General features: G+C 37.4%; 1 protein-coding gene across 3 annotated transcripts in view; it reads right to left on the bottom strand.

Moving 5' to 3' along the window:
* The window catches only part of LOC127636126 (RNA-binding protein Musashi homolog 2-like), a 242305-nt gene that overhangs the window by 29061 nt on the left and 193693 nt on the right, over positions 1-19551 (bottom strand). For all 3 annotated transcript variants that reach the window (XM_052116534.1, XM_052116536.1, XM_052116535.1), the window contains 3 exons: positions 18542-18624; positions 7255-7369; positions 1208-1282 (listed from right to left, as the gene is read on the bottom strand). In XM_052116534.1, coding sequence (XP_051972494.1) covers positions 1208-1282; positions 7255-7369; positions 18542-18624 — 273 coding nt within the window. The remainder of the gene's footprint in view (positions 1-1207; positions 1283-7254; positions 7370-18541; positions 18625-19551) is intronic.

Raw genomic sequence — 19551 nt, 5'->3', positions numbered from 1 at the left:
GTTCATTGCAAGATTCAAAAAACTAATATTTGTGTTACAATTGCTTCAAGCCTCCCCTACAAATGAAAGGTGGAGAGGGAGAGAGAGAGACAGATGTTGTTGTATTGTGATTTGGTGGTATTTCAGTGTCAGGTGCTGTCACATAAAGATGAGTAACTGTGTGAAGTGTTTGAGGGTGACCCCAGAGTTACTGACTGCCAGCACACACACAAACACTGACAGTACTCCTCAAACCAAACAGATCAGATCTAGTGTGAATGATTGTGTATGAGTTAATGTTTGTGTTTATGTGAATGTGTGACTGTCAGTTGGCATGTTCTGCCACGTGAGTGTCTTTTCAGGGTTATCCCTGTCAAATATAGTTTGACACATCATTTCTGCAGCACTGAGATGTTTCATAACTACATAGAATGAGTAGACAGATCTGTGTGAAAGAGAAAGTTTGGCTCACAAACACTGGATATTTGATTCAAGCGTTTTATTAATATGACTTGATTTGAGAGTAAATAACGACTCCATTCTGTTTATTGCACAATGTGATAATAAACTTGGAAAATTGATTAGGCTGCTTTTACTGTGATCTTATGAGGTTTTTTTTGACAGAGTCTCTATTCACGTATGTTAGATTAATAAACCCAGTGAAGACTTTAAAAAAAAAAATCGCCATAGGTGTTTCACTGAAAAAAGTAATATAGTAAGGAGAAACATTGGGAAGTAAAAATAATGACAGAGTTTTCACTTCTGGGTTAACTATTGCTTTAATCTAAAAACATATATTTACACATATACACAATCTGTGAAACATGATGGGAAAAGACCAGCATTCATCAAAACATCCATCTCACTCACATACCCCCCACGCACACACACACACAGAGAATAAACCCATTCCAGAGGTGTGTGCTGCTGTTACATATTTTCCAGCAAGTCTTATCAGCTCTGCTCATGAAACCTGCAGGCAGGTGGCCATCCGCAGGCCACTAATATCAACACTAATATCTGCCAACAGCTGCAGAGCAATGTACTCACCTTCACGCCTCTGACACGACACCCAAACACGAGCCTTTCACTCACATTGTCACACACTCGTATCATACACACCTGCATGTAACAAGCTCCCAATATCTCAAAATAATGCTGAATTATGTGTCAATTTGCAGAGTTATAGCACAGACAGACAGCCAAATGTAACTATAAACACACTCACCTGGAAACTGGTAGCTGTAGCTAGGAGAAAAACCTGCGTATCCTCGACCGTACGTTGCCACAATGTTAGGGTAACCTAAATGCACACAAAACTATATCATTGAACATGCTGAGGTCCAATCCTGTTCTATAGATCTCCCTTCAAATCAATATCGCTTTAGTCTGGGCCCAATAACAGGATATAAAGTGTGTATACTGTATGTCTGTTCACACTATCAAGAGCAACAGAACATTCAAAAGGAAGATGAATATTACAACAGTATGTCTTCAAGCACATGAGCAGCTTAAATGAGGCAACTTCAGGGAATTTCACTGCCATCTGTTTTTCTCTGAAGCTGTGTGGCGAGACAGTGATATAGTCAATGTGTTATTCTTGGCCTGATTTTCTCACTTTTCCCTCTTAGAAATGTACATGCTGTATTAATTGAATGTGTTTCCAAAACAAGAATGTGAAACACCAGTCACTGCATCTCAGTTATCACAATACATACAGATTTCAGAACACAGTCCAAACACCTCTGTGCCGAGCTTGCACGTGTGCAGTTATGATTTACTGAACCTGTCATGAGGCACTCAATATCAACTGACAGCAAATTGTCAGGATAAACTGCTAAAAAAAAAGAGGATTCATCTAGAGAAGATGAGTTCACACACACAGAGGTATCCAAAATATTTCACTAAAAAATCTCCCCTTCCCTGAATTATTAGGACATTTTCTGGGTAATGTGTCTAGATGTCCAGAAAACAAAAGAGAAGAGATGAGACAAGAAGTGAGACAAAATGAGAAGGGAAGAGAAGAAACAAGACAAGAGGATATGAGATAAAGCACAAACAGACAAGAAGAGAACAAAGGAGAAGAGACTGAGAAGAAATGAGATGAGAAGAGAACAAAAAGAAGAGACGAGACAAGAACAGTACAGAAGAAATGAGACCAAAAAAAAATAAGAGACAAGAGGAGAAGATGAGAACAAGAAGAGAAGATACGAGGCAAGATGAGATGAGAAGAGTACAAAAAGAACAGAGATGAAACAATAAAAAATAGAAGAGGAGATACGAGACAAGAGATAAGAAGGGACAAGTGTTGAAGGGACAGTGTTGTTTTTTCATAATCAGTTTAGAATATCTATACCTCACTCTGTGATACTAATTGGGGGTACTCTTTTATATGTACAAAATGCAAACCTTTGATTACACATTATTTCAATATAAATGTATAGCCTATTATGAAAAACGTTATCATTTAGTCCCACCAGGAATTTGCTATCTTGCGGTCGGAAGAATTTATGCAAAAATGTGCATTATTTGCGGTGATATTCCGATCGATTTTATCCATATTGACAGCGGCAAAACAATCGCTCAAAAAGCTCGAAACAGTCAAGACATCTCTATTTGCACATGCAGCCACCAAAATCTTCACTAAGATTTTCACTAAGCTCCGCCCCCCTTGGTTACAGTTGCTTGCGCTGACAAGCTCTGCAGAACTCCCCATAAGAATGAATGAGAGATTGCCATAAATGATGCAGTTTATGGCAAAATATTCACATAAACGGAATGTATAATATTTATGTGGGCTGGTATGATGAGTGACATTGTAATGCTTATTTATCTGAAGTTTTTTGTAAATGAAATTGTTAAATTACACAGCAATTTGATAAAAACAGTAGACTGTGAATCAGAATCAAGGCAAACGATTATTATGGTCACTTGAAAAGAGAAAAACTTAATTTAATAGTGATTACACATCTAATATCATTAGCGTAAGTGAACAGAGCTGTTTAAAACATCTCATAACACACTCATTTTGATACTGTGAACTGTTTATTTACTATCGCTTTTACAATAACTTCAATCAATACTTAAATGAATTAACGTTGTTATTAGCTTTAATTTACCTTGGAGTAAAAGTAGGTGTCGTTGCAGATGTTATATGTTAAGTTGGGAATGAAGCCTGACAATTTTATCCATAACATGCTCTTATCCAGATTTATTTTAAAGATTATTTTGAGAGAAAAAGAAAGAGAAACACTGCATGTATCCTCTCTGGGTAACTCGTTTCACTAGTACAAATGGCCCGGCAACAATGTGTTTTACATTTTTTTTTTTTATTATTTTGAAAAAATCCCTCTTATAAGTACTCAAACACACATTACTTCCATAAGCTGTCATTGGAAAATAGCAAACTTGTGTCAGAGAAATGGTGGCAGGGCTACAGTTGATAAGACAGGATTGTTCAGAAGTGCTTTTAAGGCGGGGCTTAGCAAAGGTTCAATAATCACAGTTCTCTCAGATGATCGCGGTTAGAAAATTATCAAGATCATGTGAAGCAATAATTGCAACAGGCCTCATATGTGTTTTTAGTTTACAGTTTTATTGTAGTTCTACTATTGTAACGTTAACAAAGTTAACTTGTATGAGGCAGAAAACTTCCATTTAACTCATATTAGCCATATATCGGGTTTCACATCTTAAATGTATTGTACAGTATTTTTGTGCAGATTTATTATTTTTGCTTTCTGGCTGCATTTTCAGTTGCTATGCAGCAAAATAAATACAGGCAAACTTATTCCGTCACTGACATGAATGACACAAGTATACTATGATTATTTGAGTTTTCACTGCACAAAAACACCACAAATGGCAACATCATTTTTGAGCAAAGCCACAGAAAATTCTGTCATTTTGGGCCGCAATAACTGGGAAAAGGAGCTGTGAAATCCTGGTGGGACTGATTGTTAACTAGTCTACTGGATAATTTAGCTGAGAAATTAACAGTAATTCCAGTGAAAGTTTTCAGTCCTTTAAAGGAATAGTTCACCCATAAATTAAAATTCTCTCATCATTCCCTCATCCCATCCCAAATGTGTATGACTTTCTTTCATCTGCTGAACACAATTGAAGATTTTTAGAAGAATTTCTCAGCTCTTTAGGTCCATACAATGTAATGAATGGGTGCCAAAATGTTTAAGCTCCAAAATCCACATAAAGGCAACATAAATGGACTCCAGACGACACTGATGTTAAATCCATATCTTCAGAAGCGATATGATGGGTGGTGGGTGAGAAACAGATCAATATTTAAGTCTCAGTCAATCTCCACTTTCACTTTTACATACTACTCCTTCAGTTTTTAATGATTCACATTCTTCATGCATATCGCCACCTACTGGGCAGGGAGGAGAAGTTATGATAAAACTTACTTGAATATTTATCTGTTTCTCATCCACAAATATCATATCTTAAAAGAGTCATTTGAGTAATTTGAATTACTTTTAAACTCCCTTTTTGGAGCTTAAAAAATGTAGCCCTCATTCACTTCCATTGTGAGGACCTACAGAGCTGAATTTGTTTTCTAAAAATCTACTTTTGTGTTCTGCAGAAGAAAGAAAGACATACACATCTGGGATGCCAGGAGGGTTAGTAAATCATAAGATAATTTTGTGTGAACTATCCCTTTAAAGTCTTCTGGACTTTTTTTTTGTTCACATTAGTTCTAAGATTTCAGTCCACTTTTCATTCACAGTTATTTTTGAAACCCTGTCAACATAAATATTGTTGTAATTTATAAACAAATAATAAAGATGATAATGATAAATCATTATTGACTTTAAGAATTTTTTAATACAATAATAATATATTTCAGTCATGCACCTTTAACTTTAAAACCCAGTGGATACAAGTGGATTTTTAAAGGGGCAAGTGAAAGAGAATTTTACTTGCCCGACCGGTCAAGCAGACAGATTAAAACATCAATAACTAAACAATATCCGGCCATATCTGTGATTGCCTACGCCTGTGTCACTTATTAGGAAGTTCATATTTGTATTCTGCTGTTGAAAGTAATCCAGAGCACACAATTATAGAATTCCCTAGCGATCGAACAGCTGTGACCTGTCTGATTGACAGGCAGCGTATGTGTGTGTGCCGAACATGCACGTGTGTTCCTAAAATGCTTGTGCTAATACACACCTGAACGGTCAAATACATTAAAAAATTCTGCCAAAATGCCCATCTTTGTGAGGTATTAATGTAAACAGAGAAAAATGTGGATTTGTATTAAAATGTTGGACTTTAAATGTAAGCTTACAGACCTACTGCCGTCTAGTGTAGTGTGTCAATATAATAATCAAACAACCATAACAAGGAGAAGAAAGACTCTTGACTGGGTAAATTTAGTAGCTTTAAAACATAATAATATTTTATAATCATACAGTAAAGACCAAGTTTTATGTTGCATTTCATTCTGAATGTTTACTTTAATACTTGAAACCGCTGTTAAAAACATTTCTTAATTATTTTTTGTTCTATTATCTTTTATTTATTTCTATTCATTGATGTTTTTTTATTGTTCTTTAATTACTGACTGTTTACTAGTCTTGAATTATTACTTAAGAACTTGAAACTTTCATAATTAACATATTAGTTAGTGTTATTATTTATTGTGGTTTTGAAGCTGGTATTGAGAATCGTCAAATTAAATGCATGATGTTTCCAACGTCAATGAATAATCATGTTAAATAGTCGTGATCTCAATATTGACCAAAATAATCGTGATTGTGATTTTTGCCATAATCGTTCACAGTAGTTCGCCCTCGTTCGCTTCATATTCAAAATCTGGTGAAATGCACATTCAATGCCGTTCTCATTGCATGTTATGTGTGAACCAAATGTATCGGATCGGTGCACCCCTAATGAGAAGTGACTAGATGAGATGAGCGGAGATAAGAAATGAAATGAGAAAACAAAAATAGGCAAGAAGTGAAACATGAGAACAATAGAGAACAGATGAGACAAGAAGAAGACAGAAGAGAACCAGCTATGTGCAACATTACTGGCACATAATGTCATTTTTATTGTTATTACAGATATTATTATTATTATTATCATTATTGTCAGCATACAACTTTGGTTGTATGTAAAGTACTATGAATTTGAACAATTGAACAAATGAACAGAAGAGAAGAAATGAGACCAGATGAGAAGAGAACAAATGACAACATGCAAGATGAGGAGACCTAAGTGTATTGTGGATACAAAAGGCTGTGTCCTCCCTAGCTGCTGCTGTCTCAGCCTCTGAATTGCATTATTAATGTTCAGGCTAATATACCTATTTTATGCCTCAACAGCTCAGATTCACTTTAAAATCAATTATACATCTGCTGCAGCTGAAGCGAGCACCAGCTCAAATGTGTATTAATCTCAGCAAACATACACACAGCTCCCGACTATAAAGATAAATGACACGATTAGCTGCGGTAAACAAAAGCTTGAATGCGGCAGCTTTAATGAGATCTGGCGTCTAAGAAACTTAAAGTTCCTTAAATAATGAGCCCTGATCAGCAGCATTTTTCATATGCAAATTATACAAAGTTCTGTCTGGTCGTCCTGTTCACTCCAGTTTCATTTAGATAAGACACAAGTTAATATTTTCACATGAGTGCTTCATGCTCTCATTCTCTCTGTCTCTCACTCGCTCTCGTTCCTCCTCTCTTGTATTCCATTAGAACTTTTACCATGTTAAAAGTTGAGTATAAGGGAATAAACACACAGGAATATTCTCCTTGTTTCAGGGTCAGATGTTAAGAAACCGCACAGAGCAGCAAAGAAAGAAAGAAAGAAAAAGAATGGAAAGAAGGAAAGAAAAAACACTTAAACATTTATAAGTTAATGAAAAACACAAACAAGTTAAACATTATAAAATGTTTCACAGACAATTATGTATGTGTGTTTTATGCTGATCTTGGCAGCATGTTTGGCTCCTGTAGCTGATGGTTTATTCTTGTTCGGTGCTGCTGTCATTAGCGGGTACAGAGGTCAAGCAGATGGCTGCACTGAACATTAGCTTAATTTTCCTCTTCATTTGAGCCATTAATACAGATGTTTATCTGCTCATCAGGTCTGAAGGATCCCATAGCACCTGAGCTGGACCGACTCGACATGGTGAGACACACATTACTCTCTGATCAAACAGCCAATCAGAAGGCATCACCATGAGATCTGCCCATTAGCCATCCCTCAGTGCATCAGTGTGTTTGTTTGTGAGTGACTCACTCAGCATGCCCATGCCCAGCATGAAGGCGTCCATGGTGTAAGGAAGACTTCTCGCCCTCCCCCTCGTTCCAGGAGGAAACATCACTTCTTTCGGCTGGGCCTTCTTACATTCTACCTGTGGACAGATGACAGGTGGGCACCATTTTAAGAGTGTTAAGCCTTAAGCACAGTGCTATGTGATACATCATTCATGCAAAGTCAGTGGGCATGGCCATGAAGTTTTGATATTTTGATGTGAGCATGCGCTAAGTGTAGGTGTAAGTGGATTGCAAAATCGTGCGTGCAAAGGGCTAATGTGCTGGGTCAAGTGCAATCATACTATGGGGTTCTTCTCCGGTTATTGCACATCTGTGTCCTATTATATATTCTATTCCCTGTCAAGCAATGAAAAGCCTATTTATAATTTTGTAGTGTACTGTAAATTGGCTGTGCGCAAAGAATCCCCTGCCCTGTGACTGTGTTGTCGCTTGCACTGCTCCGGAACGCAATGTATGTGTTTTATATGTTCTCTATCAGCCTCTTTGGGACAGTTGGCTATAATCCTGCTTGCCCTTGCCTCACGTGTTTGAAATATGCTTTGCTTCTCTCCAATTGTTCATTGTTTTGTAATGTATATTTGTTATGTTTCTCTGTTGAAAGTTTTTCTTCATGTCTGTACAGTGCCCTTGAGCTTTGGAAAGGCACTATACAAAATACAAATGGAACCTTATTGTAAAGTGTAACCAATGTTTCTAAGAACAAGTTTAATTTTCTTGAAGCAAAAATGTTTCCTTTCCTTTTATTTTATTTTTATTTTTATTTTTTTCATGACATTTACCCACCTATTGTTTGGAAAAGCCAATCCCTTTATCTTTCAGTTTTGTATTGCCAATTTTTTTTAGACAACAATAGACAATAGTGTAAACTAAAACAGTGAAATATGAATAATAATAATAATAATTTAACAGTGCAAAATAAATTCAGTCTGTTTTTCTGGTTCCACCCAGTGAGCTAATCTGTGCCCCCTCCTCCTATTCCCTCGTTTACGCTCCCTGTCTATGATTGACATTTTAACCTCCAGAGCGGAGCACATGAGCGGACAGCCGACAGCAGTCGCTGCCTGAAAGACGGAGAAATATTCCTCCAGAGAATTACGAGAGGAGAGACAACATGTCTCTAGCAAAGGGGAGGAAAAAAACAAACACACAAGCAGAAAACATCAAACCCAAACAAAAACGCAGACGCTCACTCTCTCTGGTGATATGAGCAGAACCGGGTCAGATGAGGAAAGGACTTTCCTCCTGACAGGCCTGACAGCAAGAGGATCCTATTTACCAAACACATCTGCATGTTTATGTGTGTGTGTGTGTGTGTGTGTGTGTGTGTTATAGAGATGTGCTGACTGTGCCTCTATGGTAAGAACAGGATACATTTGCTGTTGGCTGAATTTGTCTGCCCTCTGCATTGATCGACTTGTCTGCGTCCCGTCCATCTGTGTGTGTGTGTGGCTCGGCACTCCAACAGCCCCTTATTCTCCATTCAAAGGCAGTTAATTGTGCACCTGTGAGCATACTAAGTGATCCACATCCATGTTTGATTTTGCCCTGATTTTGGCAACTTACAAAGTGCAACTGACTTTAGCGTGCAGGAGGGTTATTTCGGCCAACCTGTTCTACAGCAAGTCAATTTCAACCAGTCTAATTCTGGATGGCAAACACTCTGTCCAGACATCATCGAAGAGATAGCATCAAGGGCCATTATTTCCACTAAAATACACAAACACACACACACACACACACACACACACACACACACACACGCCACCTTTCTAATGTGCAAATAGAAAACAAGCATAGATTTATAAGTGCACTTGTTCAAAAACAACAGCCTCAACAACAACAGCCTCTACTTTGCAGATGAACCACTGCTTGTAGAACAACTTTGAGCTATTTTATTACTACAACCAACTCTAAATACAAAAAAAACAGAGCTTTTTCACCAGTCTAATGTACTCATTCATCCACTCCAGCTTTATGTGTTTGTGTGAGAGACAAAGAAAGTGAGACAATCATCAACCAACTTTTTAGGATTTAGGGCTATCACAACAATCTCAATTTATCCTCAAAACATAAATACAAATACAACTAAATCACACATAAAAGATGTGTTCAAAGTTCAAAGTCCCATAAAAAATATGAAGACAAATAAAAGACAGACAGCATCTACTGGTAGACTTCCCTTTGGGAGCCACAGAAGTGAAATATACTCTCTGGGCTGTAACTGGTCAGTAGCTGTATGAACGAAATGGACTAGTAAGATAAAATCCCACTGAAATAGATCATAAATGACACGTTTGAGAACAAACCAGTTTTAAACCAGTATGTGTCCATTTACAGGCAATATCAGTTCCTCCTGACTAACAGAAAGACAGTTTTATCAGAAATAGAAAAGCTTACCAACTGTGATATTACAAGCAAGAATGATTAAGCTAGAATTAGTTCTCCCTATGTCTCAGCCCAATCATGCACAGAACATCTGAAAATGACAAGAGCTGGCTGAAACTGACAGTTTCAAATCTCATTGGCTGGGGGCTGGGGGCGGGGGACTACAAGAAGGACTTCAGAGGGAGCACTAGATGCTGGTTTTGTCAAAGTAAAAGGTCTTTGTGACATTCTCTACTATTTTCTTATGTGTTGGTGTTTACAATCTTTCACAGAAATGCTGGTGGCATTACTTGAATGAGTTAGCAGCATGCTTGCTATTGTTGTATCATCAATTTCAGTTTTACCTGCCCGTAAATGGCACATAAAGACATGTTTGGACATTTTACATATTGGCCAGATGGACCTTTCTTGCCTTCTTGGGCTAGAATAAACAGCAATATGGATCAGACATATACTGTCAGTTAAAAGTCTGACTATGCAAAATAGTTTCTGTCAAACTGGATACAGTGAACAAGTCACTTCTGCCACTTCACTTAGAAAATATTGTAAGCTAAACAAGGCATTCCGATGATAATATCAATACCCCCTAAGAAAATATGAATGGAGCTTGTCTGTGTAGAACTCGGCACTATGACACTATGTTCTGTATGTTTACCAAGGCATTGTTAGATGGCAGAAAAAAAAAGATCTCCAAAGAAAAGATTAATACTTATGGTAAGGGGTGGTTAACAAGCACTGCTAATAATAATAATAATATGCTAAACCACACATTGTGATAATATGTTCATGAGTTCATTCATCTCTGACAACAACTCAGAATTTTACAGGCTTTTAAAACATTTGAGAGATACTCCAGTTTGTAAGCCATAACAGAGTGTATTGACTTGAGAGGTTTGGGACTGAATGGATTATGACTGACTTGAGGAAAGCTGTGACAGAGACATTTTTTCATTGTTTTTAAGAAAAATTACTGTGACAGAAGCTTTTATTATTTTCATCCACCCAACTCCAGAACACAGAGAAGAAAAATCAACAGGACCAGTAAGACACATCACTTCACTGACCATAGGAGTTTGGACTGAGCCAAAGAAAGCACTCGGCAAAACACAGTCTCCACTGTGTCACAGTGTGACAAACGTGGTAACGCAGGAAGTTTCGAAGCTGCGTGCCATCTCAAAATGTTCACTAATAATAGGTCAATCAGCTTTGAGCTTAAGGCTAGACTTCAGCAACAAGAAAATAAAAAGACTTAAAAATATCTTATTTTTAACAGAAATTAATTGGAAAACATTGGAAATTCCAAAACAGACTTTTAATTTTGTATTACAGAATAGCCAAATTATTTTACACATAATTTACACCTTATTCATAAAACACACATAGAATTTATAATTTTTTATGTAAATCCTTCATGAATACATTCTTATTTAAATGTATTTGCTCGCAACTTAGGGCAGTGGTGGCTCAGCGGTTAAGGCTCTGGGTTACTGATCAGAAGGTCAGGGGTTCAAGCCCCAACACCACCAAGACACCACTGTTGGGCCCTTGAGCAAGGCCCTTGAACCTATCTGCTCCAGAGGTGCCGTATCATGGCTGACCCTGCACTCTGACCTCAGCTTAGCTTAGCTGGGATATGTGAAAAATAAATAATTTCACCATGTATATGCAGAAATGTATGTATAATGTGTGACAATTGATCAATTAAATTAATTTACACAGATTTCTTTTCAGCTTGTGCTTCGTTGATTGCTACAACTGGGAATACGTGTTGTTAAACAGATATTGTTAAAAATAAATGATTAAAAAGGTCAGAAACCACAAACATCGCAAGTTGCTTTCAAAGTAACAGTCAGAAATATAATTTTAAATATAAAAAAAAAAAGAAATTCTTATTAAAAATGTTACATGTTTGATATTTATAAAAAAATCATTTTCATTCAGAACGACTGGGAAAATTATGTGGCTGAAGGAGCTGTCAAGGGCATAAAAAATAGAAACAGGGTTTCTGTCACATAAACACTTTGGCACTTGCCGTGTAGACAGCTCCATTGACTATAAAAGGAGCAAACTAGTTTTATGGCATTAACTGGAAGCTGTAGATAAGGTGTACCCTCCGTCTCTTCCGCTCTTTGTCTGTCTTTCCTTTTCTTTCTGTTGTGTCATTTGGTGTTTAAGGACTAATTTTTCTGTCTATCTTTTTGTCTGTCTACAGTGGTAGTGCTGTGTTTGGGTTCTTGATGATGGGCATGTGAAGGAGGTAATGAAAGAGAACAGGCCATCTCTCCATGGAGCTTCTGTAGCCCTGGAGAGAGAGACAGCAGGACTAATCAGACTTGAAAAGCCAGTGGATTGATGGAGAGATCTCAATTTTTTCACTTCTCTCTCTCTCTCTGATAGACACCTGAGATGTTCAGCCAGGTAAACAAGTTCAGAATGGCATGGACTCCTCTAGTGCATTTCTCTGGGTCAGGGAAAAGTCCACATCTTTGTATTCTCTTCAACAGGATGTAAATAATATCTAGTGATTAGAGAGAGAAGTCTGAGCAGGAAGCTTGTGTGACTGTGGTGGGTTTGGGGAGTACGTGTTTTGTGTTCAGGAAGCCTGCGTTGAGGTTTGGTAAAAGTGTGTGAGTTTGTGAACAGGAAGCTGGTGACAGGTAATATGTGAATATTTCAGGTGGGAACAATCACAGCATGGAGTTCCATGGAGAGCAGTCAGGGGAACAAATCGTTCCAGAATAGTGCAGGTCAACAGAGTTTCAGAAGAGATCTTCATAATGTCTAAAACAGTGCTCAAATATACATCTGCATCCAAAAGCAGAGATTTCAATATGAACTAAAATATCTGAGTTATGCATGTCATCCTAATTTTATAGCTTAATACTCTTAAACCATTGTTTTATTTGTGTTTATTTTTTACTTCTCTAAAGGAATTGTAGGGAAAACATTGTAGGGACAAAGCTGATACTTAAAGGAAATGTCATTCAAAATGACATTAAGTCTCCTGAGTTATACAAGAGTAACTAGGAATGTTACTATCGATTATTTTGGTAATCTAGTAATCTGATTATTATTCTGATGATTAATCGAGGAATCGATTAGTAATCTAAATTATTTCATGACTCAGATTGCAAGTTGTTGAGGTGATGTACCATTTAGCTAAAATGCATTAATTAGCCTAAGTTTTGATATATTTTACAGTTGAATAACAACAACAAAGCAATTGTGCAAACAATATCTAAAGCCAACAGACACCCAAAGCTGATCTATAATATAAACAGATGTATACTCAAGCTGACATAGATTGTTTTCTCCAGGTATGCCATACTTTTTAAATGCAAGATATTCTTTTTACTTTAAATAGTTCAACATGATCTACCCATTTAGTTTAGAACTCAAATTTGGGAAAAGAGGCCATGGAAATAAAATATTCTATCTTTTCAGAAACAATGTCTGCCCACCAATCTTGTTTATTGAAAATAAGTTATATACACCGACCAGCCAAAATATTAAAACCACCTGCCATCGTGCCATCAAAACAGTGCCAACCCGCATCTCAGAATGCTATTCTTCTCACCACAATTGTATAGAGTGGTTATCTGACTTACCGTAGACTTTATCAACAAGGCATTTCCATCCCCAGAATTGCCCCTCGCTGGATGTTTTTTGTTTTTAGCACCATTCGGAGTAAATTCAAGAGACTGTTGTGCATGAAAATACCAATAGATCAGTAGTTATAGACATACTCAAACCAGCATGTCTGGCACCAACTATCATTCATGCGATTATCTAATCAGCCAATCATGTGGCAGCAGTGTAATGCATAAAATCATTCAGATACGAGTCAGGAGCTTCGGTTAATGTTCACATCAACCATCAGAATGGGGGAAAAATGTGATCTCAGAGATTTGGACCATGGCATGATTGTTGGTACCAGATGGGCTGGTTTAAGTATTTCTGTAACTGCTGATCACTTGAGATTTCCATGCACAGTCTCAGAATGCCTTTGTTGATGAGAGAGGTCAACAGAGAATGGCCAGACTGGTTCGAACTGACAAAGTCTACAGTAAGTCAGATAACCACTCTGTACAATAGTGGTGAGAAGAATATCATCTCAGAATGCTATTCTTGGGCATTGTTGCGCTTATGCTACAGGTAGATCACAAAAGCTTGTCACTTGCCACATACCATGTGAAATGGCCTTAAGCATCTGGACATTCAGTTCCTTACTGAGTAAAAATGTAATAATTTCACATGATGTGGCAGTGGCTCGCGTTGAGCTTTGACTGACAGACCTGCTGTTTTATTCAGTAAATAAAGTTCTCTGGATTCCCACAATGAGTTTTACCTATAATAATGGCCACAAACTATCAAATATTTATCGGAAGTGGGGCAATGCAATCTATTTTTTTTTTTTTTAATCATCACAAAATCTAATTTACATGAGGAGAAGGATTGCATTACATTCAAATGGTAATTAATTAAACAGAACAGAAATAAAACAATAATTTGCTGAAAATAACCAGAACTCAAATGATAATTTTCTTAAATGACCTACTTAGATTGTCTGGATTCAGTCAGACTTATTGAACAGAATGTGTTTATGTATCCGTAACTGCATGTGTAACTTTAATCAAGTCCGACGGACATATTTTATGTTGCTTCATAAAAGCCTATATTGCAAAACGATTGTTTTGATACATTTGAAGTCAGAAGTTTATATACACTTAGTTTGAAGTCATTAAAACAACTTTTTTAACCACTCCACAGATTTAATATTAGCAAACTATAGTTTTGGCAAGCCATTTTGGACATCTTCTTTGTGCATGACAAAATACATTTTTCCAACAATTGTTTACAGATAGATTGTTTCACTTTGAGTTGACTATATCACAATTCAAGTGGGTCAGAAATGTACATACACTAAGTTAACTGTGCCTTTAAGCAGCTTGTAAAATTCCCGAAAATGATGTCAAGCCTTTAGACAATTAGCTTCTGATAGGAGGTGTACCTATGGATGTATTTTAAGGCCTACCTTCAAACTTTGCTTGACATCATGGGAAATCAGGGGAAATTAGCCAAGACCTAAGAAAATAATTGTGGACCTCCACAAGTCTGGTACATCCTTGGGAGCAATTTCCAAATGCATTAAGGTACCACAATCATCTGAACAAACAATAGTACGCCAGTATAAAAATCATGGGACCACGCAGCCATCATACAGCTCAGGAAGGAGATGCATTCTGTCTCCTAGAGATGAAGGTAGTTTGGAGCAAAATGTGCAAATCAATCAAAGAACAACAGCAAAGGACCTTGTGGAGGAAATGGGTAGACAAGTATCTATATCCACAGTAAAATGAGTCCTAAATTGACATAATCTGAAAGGTTGCTCAGAAAGGAAGAAGCCACTCCTCCAATGCCAGACTGTAGTTTGCAAGTGCACATTGGGACAAATATCTTACTATTTGGAGAAATATCCTCTGGTCTAATTAAACAAAAATGTAAATGTTTGTCCATAATGACCATTGTTATGTTTGGCGGAAAAAGGGTGAGGCTTGCAAGCCAAAGATCACCATCCCAACCATGAAGCATGGGAGTGGCAGCATCATGTTTTGGGGGTGATTTGCTGCACGAGGGAGTGGTGCATATATTGATATACATATTGGATTGAAGCAACATCTCATACATCAGCCAGGAAGCTAAAACTCATTCGCAAATGAGTCTTCCAAATGGACAATGACCCCAAGCATACCTCCAAAGTTCTGGCAAAATGGCTTAAAGACAACAAAGTCAAGGTTTTAGAGTAGCCATCTGAAAGACCTGACCTCAATCCGATAGAAATTGTGTGGGCAGAACTGAAAAAGTATGTGCTAGCAAGGAGGCCTTCAAACCTGAATCAGTTACACCAGTTCTGTCTGGAGGAATGGGCCAAAATTCCAGCAACTTATTGTGAGGAGCTTGTGGAAGGCTACCCAAAACATTTGACCAAATTAAACAATTTAAAGACAATGCTACCAAATACTAACAAATTGTATGTAAACTTCTGACCCACTGGGAATGTGATTAAAGAAATAAAAGCTGAAATAAATCATTCTTTCTACTATTATACTGACATTTCACATTCTTAAAGAAGTGATCCTAACTGACCTAAGACAGGGAATGTTTTCGATGAATAAATGTCAGGAATTGTGAAAAACTGAGTTTAAATGTATTTGGCTAAAATGTACTTCAACTGTAAATACTGTAGGTTTCATTCCAATGTGTTTTTTGCTGAGTTCAGTGTGTCCCACACGGCAATGAAGGGCTGAACTTCTCTCACGCATCTGTACATGCAGCACAGCAATCACATGCAGATGAACTTACTGGGTGTTTGTGTCTGGATGGTTTGGGAAAACTGGATGTCATAATTTTATGTGCTGTTGCATTGCTGAAGAGAAGTTAGGCCCTGTATTGTTTTACAAATCTAAAGTGAAACGCTGTCACACAGCTGAAAACTCTCATGTGTTCACACCCATTTTTTTTTATCAAACAATTGAATTAAGTCAAGTAATCGTGACAGCCCTAAGAGTAACTTTGAGCAGTAAAATTTTCCTTCATCTTACATTAATGGTCCAGGGGCCTCATATTTAAAAGTTTGCGTAGATTTCAACCTAAAAACTCATATTACAATGCCTTATTTTTTATGCATAACCTCATCTAAATATCATTTCCATATCCAGACACTAGAGCAATATTTAATGTTACAAAAAAGTAGGGAAATAGGAGATACTATTGATTATAAGTGCTGCCAGTGTCTGCAAGATAGATATTACACTGCTAAAATAATTTTCTTGTATATTTGTCTTGTTTTAGAGTAAAAATATTTAAACATCTTTAAAAGAATCATAACTGTATACGATATTAAGACTTGTTTTCAGAACATGTAAAACATATAAGTGTTTTATTCTCACTGCATTGGCAAACTATTTCTTAAATTGATATTTTAAACACCCATTTTGTGTGAAGGCGATGTTTATACATCAAGCCCTTGGTATGCGAGAAAGGAGTTGAATGGATGGTGGGGGAGAGGATCAGAATAGCTGCAGAAATGAGAAATCATTTTGCCCTCTGAACGATAGTACTGCATGCTGGACTATCACAGAAAAATCGATCACATGACCCCATGCTCACGGATCGGCAGCCAAACACTGTCCGTTTATGGGCTCAGGAACAAGCTGTCTGTGATGGTACAGGATCTTGAGGGGTTTGATTCACAGCACCTGATAATATGTGCTGCCAGGTCTGTTCCATCCTCTCGGGACCTGACTGCTGTCCTAGGAGCCCGGGGTACTCATTGACAGCATACAAGAACAGGTATCAGTGAGAGAGAGAGATTCTCAGAAAAAAAGAGAGGATGAGGAAAACCAGTGCTTTCCACCTCATGGCTCCTGCCAATCAGCAGAGAGCCCTACAGGAGCAATATACAGCCAGCTCATCTTTTTCATTCTTCTGCTCATTCAGGCATCTCTATTTGCTGACTATACATTTAAATACAGTTTGCAACTTCTATCCAATAGAACAGGGCCAGTACTGACCTCATATAAACAGACCATCGGTATACAATCTGGTCCACATTGCAGCTCCAAATGCTACTAATGTCCACATGTCATTACCCTGGCAAACTTTGGCAAATCCTGGGACTAGTTCTTTGTCATAAGCACTCAAGTGTCTGGACTTAATTTCCTGACAGACTGCTAAAAACATGTTTACTCGTACTCAGTGGCAATAGAGTAAAGCCAACTAATCGTATCGGAACTGGCCATTTTAGCCCGTTCTTGTGGCTTTTTGTATACAATAACCATCAGATGTTCCCTGAAAAGTCCATGAACAGTTTGAGACTAAGTCTGAGGCTGAGATTATCGCTGCGTGGATGCGGAATATTCCTACATGATATCTGTAATCTCTGACTATAATGTTGTCCAGAAAAGTTCCAATTCCCAATATTTGGAAGATGACGTACAAGGAGACAAAACTGCAAAGCTTAGCTTAGCAGGGTCTTTCATTGTCAACGGGTATATCTCCTAGCAACCAAATGGATGAGAATAAACAATGGTATGCATTGTTAGCATTTGTTCTTCAAGTGTATGATTACAGAACATAATTTTCATTATTTTACACAACTGATTTTTTTATAATCTATTATATTAACTTGACTTATTGATGCTTCTTTATTTGTTTATGTAACGTTTATCATTAACAGTTTAAATCTCCTTGGGTGCTGAAATGTTTGCATGACATCAAGCACCTGCATTTTAGCAAAATCAGATTTCTAGATTTATGCATGAGTTTCCAAGTTGGAAGTCTGAGGTGGTGTTCCATTGCACTTTCAATGGAACACAAGTAGGAAGTTGGAAATTCTGAGTTTCAGAGTTTCACTGAAAACAGTATATGTTTGAACTGGTTTTTCCCATCTGATTCCGAGGTGAAACATTTATTTGAGAACTGAAAGTTTACATTGGCAGCCCATCTGCTGGTTCTGCTCAATACTGGGGGGATGTCTGCCACATACCTCACTTCCTCTCTCTTCCTCTCTCTCTAGCCCAGTCTGTCATGATGTTGGGATTTATATACTTGAAAATGTGAATAGGGAAAAGTTTTGGACTCTCCTGCTGATAAAATAATTTACTCACACACACACACACACACACACACACACACACACACACACACGTGCAATTTCAGGCTTTCTGGACACTGCACAACACTTTCCAGTGTTTACACACACTGACAGCATTTACAGACGCATGCAGTTGAGATTTCGCTAAATAGGAAATAAAATATTAATCCCACAAACACCTTCAGAAATTGAAAACTGGAGCACTTACCATTTTATTATTGATTTCATGAAAATGAATTTCACAGACTTTCTCGACAATTTCTTCATTCTCAAACGTTACAAAGCCAAAGCCTGCGGAAAGAGAGAAAGAAAAAGAGGAAGAGTGAGTCGTGTACCTTTAGAAGCCAAAGTCCGACAGATTTTGGCCTCTTTCAGAGGAGAACATGAAGAGTTTGTGCACTAGAATTCAGACCTGAACAGACATTGTCTTTTTGAAAGCAGAGCGCTGATGAAATCTCTTTCATGACTGGGTGGACGAGGGGGAAATCGGACAGCCGAAAAGCACAATGACTGTTAATGAGATTCATGGAGCCACATCTGAATTTCATTAAATGCGTTCTGTGGGCCCTTCATTGAAATTTCACTGTATAACAAGCTCCCATTTTAATGTAAATGCAGAGCTGGAGATCCCTGAATCTGTCTCTGACCATGGGATTGTCTTCTTTATTCATATTTATGAAATAAGAAGTTTAACCTGTTCAACTTATCCAGGCTTAAAATCTGCCTGTGCTTTTATTATAACAATAGAAAAAGAAGTGCTTCTTTGAAAGCTTGCAAACTCACAAGATAAAATTATTTTCTATTGCTGGGTGGTAAGAGAATGCCAACAGTTAGAAAACAAAGGAAAACAACCCAGAGAGGAAGATAAACACTTTACTCACTGTTTGTTTATAAAAAGAGGATGCTCTTTTAGTCGCACAATACACATACACACTGACATATGATCCTTCACAAGAACGGTGTTACAGACATAAGAGACTCACAAAAGAGGAAAACAGAGTGAGCGAGAGTGAAAGAAATGTGTGTTCTGAGGCTGCTAATGGCAGACCTTATCTGAGATATGGTGTCCATATTTATTTTATATTTCTTTACTATTACTATGTCATTGTCAACAATTGACTCATTTGCCTATTGAAACATAACTGACAACTCCATTCAAGTCTCATGAATTATGAATTAGTAACCATAGAGCAATACAATTTTCCTGTGGGATGGCTC

Source organism: Xyrauchen texanus, chromosome 43 (assembly GCF_025860055.1).
Source record: "Xyrauchen texanus isolate HMW12.3.18 chromosome 43, RBS_HiC_50CHRs, whole genome shotgun sequence".
NCBI classification, from domain to species: Eukaryota; Metazoa; Chordata; class Actinopteri; order Cypriniformes; family Catostomidae; genus Xyrauchen; species Xyrauchen texanus.
This window is presented reverse-complemented; position numbering and strand designations above follow the sequence as displayed.